Genomic DNA, 6439 nt, shown 5'->3' with positions numbered 1-6439 from the left:
TCCTCATCCTCCTCCTCCTCCTCCTCCTCCTCCTCATCCTCCTCCAGACTTTTGCCATCAGATATGCCGCTCTCAGACTCCTGCTCCTCCCGAGCCAGGAGCTTCTTAAAAACCTCAAATTCCTCGACAGAAGTACAGGCTGTCCTGGCCAAAAACTCGGCTTCTGAAACTCTGAGAATGTTCTTGACCAATGGGTTAAGGATCTGTGTCTGCCCCTTCTTATCAGGGGTTTGGTACCGTCCCAGGCGCTCCAAGTAAATGTGTCTCTGCTTAATCTTGGTTAGTGGATACTGCAAGTACTCACTCTTTACAATGTCTGGATGCGTAATTCCCATCCTGAAATATGCATACTGGAAGACACAAACACACTTAGGAATACCACATAAAGTCTTAAAACCTGTCATTCTACAAACCATATAAACTTAGCTTGTACAAAAGGATTCAGAAAGAATTGCCTGATTGACAACAGTGGAACGCCCACTCTAGAATGCCAACATTTGTGTGGCACCTGGCAACTTCAAAACTTTCAAATTCACATTGAGAAACATGTAGCAGAAAATAAAGAGGCAGGAGGGAGAAGTTCTATTTCTCCTTAAACAGGGAAGGAAAACTATGAATATGGAAAGGATAGGCAAAACATTCAGAAAACATCTAGAAATTTGACCTAAGTTGCCATAATTATTACTAAAAAATCAGGACAACTGTTAAAATCACATTTTCAAAATCAACATGCAAAACAGATTCTGAGGACAGGAAGGCTTCAGCTATTTTAAAATTAGCTATTTCAGAATCCCCGCTTAGACCCTAAGAATAGGACTGGATCATTCATTATTAATGGCGGAAAAGTTGAAGAATAGGTTTGATCTGTAGTAAAGAACTTAAAGAACCAGAACCGAATTCTCTGGCTGATGTATGCAAAGGCAATCTAGTCTTTCACTTCCGCCACTCAAATATGAGGGCTCTCAGGCTTCTTATCCATATAACTGACCCTTACTGCATTTGAAAAACTTGCTATTACCACCCTAATCACCCTGTCAGTCATCTCACCTGAAACTTATATTCCAACTGGCCCAGGTCCTCTCGAAGAACAAAGGGGCAGCTGTGCAAAATCCTGGTGACTTGCTGTACCGTGAAAAGGCACTTCTCCTTAAGAAGCCTGACAGTGCCATCAATGTCCCGCTGAGGCATGGTAAAAATTTCAGGGCAACAGGAAAGCACCCTCTTTAATTTCCCTGCAGAACATTCAAAAAAGGCAAGCACATCATTTCAAGATACTCCAGAAACCAAGGAGCTAGCTGCACCAGATTTAAGTCCACATTTAAAAACAAACAAGGATCCTTTCCTTCCACAGACCAAGTGGCAATTTCAGGCATGTTTTCCCAGAAGCACCATGGAAATGAGACGTCTCCCCACTGACTCCAGGACACTCCTCAGACTCACCAGCCCTCCCCCTGCATATTCCTGCTGTATTCTGGCCTCCACCTGAAAGGTGCCAACTTTGTATTTTGGGTCTCCTCTTGCCCTCCTCACTTGGAAAAGAATTTCCCAGGCATTTACTGGAAAGATCAGACAGTAATATGGGAGAGTAGTTTCCTCCATTTTGGGGCTTTAGGTTGATGTTTCCCTCTATAATAAAATAGTCATCGAAGCATTCACAGCTAACATTCTCAAGCTGAACTCAATGAAAAGGAGTTGCATCACCGTCATGGTGACAGTAATAATAACAGTGATCCTGAGAACACACACCAGCACTGACATCCTGGTTACCAGGGTCACTATGTATCTTATCCAAGCCAGGGCACTCTGGGTGAGTCAGGCCCTATTAAAACTGCATTAACTGGTGTAAACTGGGACTAGTCCAGGCCCTCCTAGGGACAGCTGAGCAAAATTCAGTACTTGAAAACTTAAAGTCAACTAAACTGCTAATTAAATTTCCTAACATTTGAGTTAGTGATTATCTTAATGTGTGAGGAATTTCAGTTTAGGTTTTATCTTCATCTCTTCAGGCTGTGCTGAGTTTGCTAATTAATAATCACTGCACATAATGCATCAAGTTTAGGCTTTTAGATTATACGGTAAGAGATAATCTGTTAAGAAAAATATACAAGGCTACCTTTTCCTTATCTTCTAGAGGAGTCCTGTAGAGATGCTGTGAAATGGTGGGTCCTGCACCTTCCACCCCTGCCTCAAAAGAAACCTTACCAGGAAGAGTCAAAAATGAAAATAAAGAATAGTGGAACTCCTCTGGTCAAAGTGGGTAAGGGTCCTTGAGACCCTCATGAGCCCCCAGCTCCTCCAGCAGGCCTCTAAAGAGATCCTGGGAACTCTGGGCATCCGAGATGTGAATATGCTGGCACAGGAGTGGGGGATGCATAGAAGGGAAGGCCACTCCACCAGTTTCCCAGGAACCTGGCAAGATCTCTCGGATTCCACAGTAAATCGAAACACTCGGCTGGAAGTTAAGTCTTTACAAGAGATGTTGGCTTGACATCACAGAGACAAAGCACTAAGACCATTTCATGTTGATTTAAACATCAAATGTTCTATGTACACACATTTACCAGTATCACATCTCAGCATCAACCCACTGGGCATATACCACATGCTCATCACTGCACTGGGTGCTAAAGAGCCCACAGTGAAAAAGGCAGACACGAGTCTCTGTCCCGGCACTCCATTTTTTTCTAGCCTTAACTCTTCCTCCTTCCCTCTCGAAATGCGTTCTGCACAGAAGGCCACTCCTATTCCTCCAAGCCAAATTACACATTCCTCTCCAGGAACACGGACACCTCAGAAATCCCCTAATCCATCTCGCCTTAGGCTCTTCTCTCCCCAGCTCTGGCTTCTGTCACACTGTATAAAATCTGCTTTTTTTTTTTTGGAGACAGTCTCTCTGTCACCAGGCTGGAGTGCAGGGGCACCATCTCAGCTCACTGCAACCTCCACCTCCTGGGTCCAAGTGATTCTCCTGCCTCGGCCTCCCAAGTAGCTGGAATTACAGGCACGTGCCACCACACCCAGCTAATTTTTGTAGAGACAGGGTTTCACCATGTTGGCCAGGCTGATCTTGAACCCCTGACCTCAGTGATCTGCCTGCCTCGGCCTCCCAAAGACGTGGAATCACAGGCGTGATCCGCTGCACCCGGCCAAAATCTGCATCTCCTTGTACCTTCTCCAAGCCCAAGCTTTCGCAGGTAACTGGAGCGCCTCCTCATTTGCTTAATAGGCAGTTTCAATAACTGGGGACTTTTCTTCACAGCGACACACACAGGCTCTGGATTCAAACCCAAGAGAATAAATTCTGAAATGATGTCCAGCAACTGTTGAGGACTGGCACCTGGCTGTACACGGAGCAATTCATTAATATGGGCATTGCTGAAACCCATGTCCTGGAGGGAACTGACGACTCTCTCCAGCACCAAGGACCCTTGTTCCACAGGAGTCCTCTGCCCCTCAGGGAGGCACTGAACAAGATTCCTCCTGCATTCTGGCTCCTGCACAGAGTCACTGGATCTAATACAGGATGACTCCTCAATGAACCCTCCACTGGAGGCTGTGGTCAGTTTGCGCAACATGGAAGCTGTTGTCCTTCTCTGTTCTCCAAGATGAGGAATCTGCCTAGCGATACAGGCCCAGGTGAGGGGGATCAGGCGGTGCCAGTCAAGGACCTGTAAGACACAGCACCGAAAGACAATTAATTCCTCACTATTCCAGTGCAATGGACACCACAAGATTTTTGAGCCAGGGTATTTACTGCCTTGATTCCACATAAACATAACAGTTTTTATAAGCAATCTGCAAAATCATATCTGAACTTAAGCCTACAGAGAAGGAAGCTCACATACAGAGAACAGGGTATTTCAAGGGCATAGAGATGGGATCCAAGCAGATACAATATTGCTAGCTTTTGCAGCTCCAAGGATGGGAGCAGAGACATGGAGGAAGAGGGAAAAAGTATCTCTAGGCCACCTGGTCATGTTTGCCAGAAAAGTCTCACCTCAGACTACTTTCCAGATTCACATTCCTATATTCATTCCACAAAATCTGGTGGGATACAGAGTTGGCCCTTAATCCAGTTACTCGGGAGGCTGAAGCAAGGGTTTCAACTGCTTGAATCCACTTATATGTGGATTTCCTTACACCTCTACCACCCTTGAGACACCAAGATCAGCCTCTCCTCCACCTCCTCTTCAGTCTAAAGACCTTACGAGGACCTGCTTCCTCTTAATGAATAATAAATGCACTTTCTCTTAGGATGTTCTTTTTCTTTTGCTTTTTGAGTTGGGGGGCATCTCACTCTGTTGCCCAGGCTGGAGTGCAGTGGCGCAGTCATGGCTCACTGCAGCCTTGACCTCCCCAGGCTGAGTAGCTGGGACTACAGGCACACAGCACTACACCCTGCTGATTTTTGTATTTTTTGTAGAGATGGGGTTTTGCCCTTATGATTTTCTTAATGACATTTTTTTTTCTGTAACTTACAGAATGCAATATATACAAGATATGTGTTAACTGACTGTTTATCTTGTCGGTAAGACTTCCAGTCACAAGTAGGCTATAAGTAGTTGAGTTTTAGGAGAGTCAGCGTTATACATGGATTTTCAACTGGCGTAGGGCGGTCTGGTTCCCCAACCCCTGTGTTGTTGAAGGGTCACGTAATTTAGTCGACTTGCGTACACAATTCCAGTTGACCTCAGAAATCTTCAGTGGTTCAGGCTGGTGCTTAAGAAACTATGCACAAATCATCTAAGCCAGCAGTCTTCAAACTTTTTGGCACCAGGGACTGGTTTCATTGAAGACAATTTTCCACAGACTGGTGAGGGGTTTCGGGATAATTTACATTACATTTGTCGTGTACTTTATTTCTATTATTTTCACATTCTAATATATACCGAAATAATTACACAATCACCGTAATGTAGAATCACTGGGAGCCCTGAGCTTGTTTTCCTGCAACTAGAAGGTCCCATCTGTGGGTGATGGGTGACAGATCATCGGGCATCAGATTCTCACAAGGAGCGCGCAGCCTAGATCCCTCCAAGCTCAGTTCACAGTAGGGTTTGCGCCCCAGTGAGAATCTAACGTCTGACAGGAGGCGGAGCTCAGGCGGCCTGGCCAGCGCCGGGAGCGGCTACAAACACAGAGGAAGTTGGCCGGCTCACCCACCGCTCACCTCCTGCTGCGCAGCCTGGCTCCTAATAGGCCACGGACCGGTACCGGCGGTTGGGAAGCCCTGCTCTAACCCGTCACAGGGGTCGCAACCCCTTATCCAGCGTCCTCGACTGGCCCCGGGGCCAGCCTGCCAAGCCCAAGCCCTGGCTGCTCTCCAGCCTCCCTGTTCGGCTGCTCCCTCCGCCAGGAACACCGGGCAGTCGTTGTGCTCAAGCCTAAAGATCTTTATGCGGATTCCGCTTCCTCCTAATGAACGGTAAATACATGTTCTCTTCCTTGTGAAAATCAGACTCTTGTTCAAGAGTGAACTCAGGCCGGGCGCGGCGGCTCGCGCCTGTAATCCCAGCAGTTTGGGAGGCCGAGGCGGACAGATCACATGAGGTCAGGAGTTGGCGACCGGCCTGGCCAACATGGTGAAACCCCGTCTCTCTTAAAAACACAAAAATTAGCCGGGCATGGCGGCGGCGCCTGTAATCCCAGTTACCCGGGAGGCTGAAGCAGGAGAATCGCCTGAACCCAGGAGACGGAGGCTGCCGCGAGCCGAGATCGCGCACTGCACTCCAGCCTGGCGCCTGGCAACCAGCGAGACTGTCTCCAAAAAAAACCAACTTTACTTTATACCCCGCAATAACCGAGCTGAGCCACGGGTCCAGGATGCCAGAGCCAGGCCAGCGTGCACGGACCCCCGGAAGGGCTCCACGAAGCACCCGGCGGCCGCGGTTCTTCTGCGTCGCTGCCCGCCCGCCCGCCGGCGACCCCGAGAAGCCCCCGCACCCAGCGCAACCTCACCTGACGGCTGAACGCAGCCATGGCGCGGAGGAGACGGCGGCAGCCACCGCGCCGGAAGCAGCCGTCCTCCCCGGTCCTTCACTTCCGGCCCCCGGTCCTTCACTTCCGGCCCCCGGTCCGTCACCGCCGCCGTTCCCAGCGCCAGCGCGGTGACGGTGGATCGTGGTTCCGGGCCGGAGCTGCGCTGCGCGCTCACGGCCTCGCGGGGCTTAGGCGTCCCCCTCAGGCGTCCCGGGGCCGCCCCTCCGCAAAGCCGGGAGGCCGGAGCGGTGCCCGTCGCCGTGCCCTCCGGCCCTCGGCCCTCGGGAGCTGGGCGTCCGGTCGTTCCCGCGGCACTGCCGGCGTCCCGCTTCGCCGAGCTCTGGGCTGCCCCGGCTGGCGCTTGTGCTTCAGGCGACCTGAGTCCCTCCCAGGGGTGCGGGATGGGGGAGGGACAGGGGGCTCCGGGAGGGGCAGGGGGCTCCGGGAGGACGGGGCTCCG

The 6439-nt window shown here is 50.0% G+C and overlaps 1 protein-coding gene across 3 annotated transcripts in view; it reads right to left on the bottom strand.

Moving 5' to 3' along the window:
- The window catches only part of MTERF4 (mitochondrial transcription termination factor 4), a 6964-nt gene extending 856 nt beyond the window's left edge, over window positions 1-6108 (bottom strand). Inside the window, exons 1-4 of one of the 3 annotated variants that reach the window (XM_032269541.1) lie at window positions 5959-6108; window positions 3170-3668; window positions 1048-1232; window positions 15-350 (exon numbers count right to left, since the gene is read on the bottom strand). In XM_032269541.1, the coding sequence (XP_032125432.1) occupies window positions 15-350; window positions 1048-1232; window positions 3170-3668; window positions 5959-5979 (1041 nt within the window). In that variant the 5' untranslated portion in view covers window positions 5980-6108. Of the gene's footprint in view, window positions 1-14; window positions 351-1047; window positions 1233-3169; window positions 3669-4909; window positions 5088-5958 lie in introns of those variants that run through there. The other 2 variants (XM_032269542.1, XM_032269544.1) reach the window with 2 other exon arrangements.
- Between the last annotated feature and the right edge of the window lie 331 nt (window positions 6109-6439).

The sequence above is a fragment of the Sapajus apella genome, unplaced genomic scaffold, assembly GCF_009761245.1.
Source record: "Sapajus apella isolate SASKATOON/1434 unplaced genomic scaffold, GSC_monkey_1.0 scaffold194, whole genome shotgun sequence".
NCBI lineage: Eukaryota > Metazoa > Chordata > Mammalia > Primates > Cebidae > Sapajus > Sapajus apella.
The sequence above is the reverse complement of the archived record's forward strand: the minus strand, read 5'-3'. Positions and strand labels throughout refer to the sequence as shown.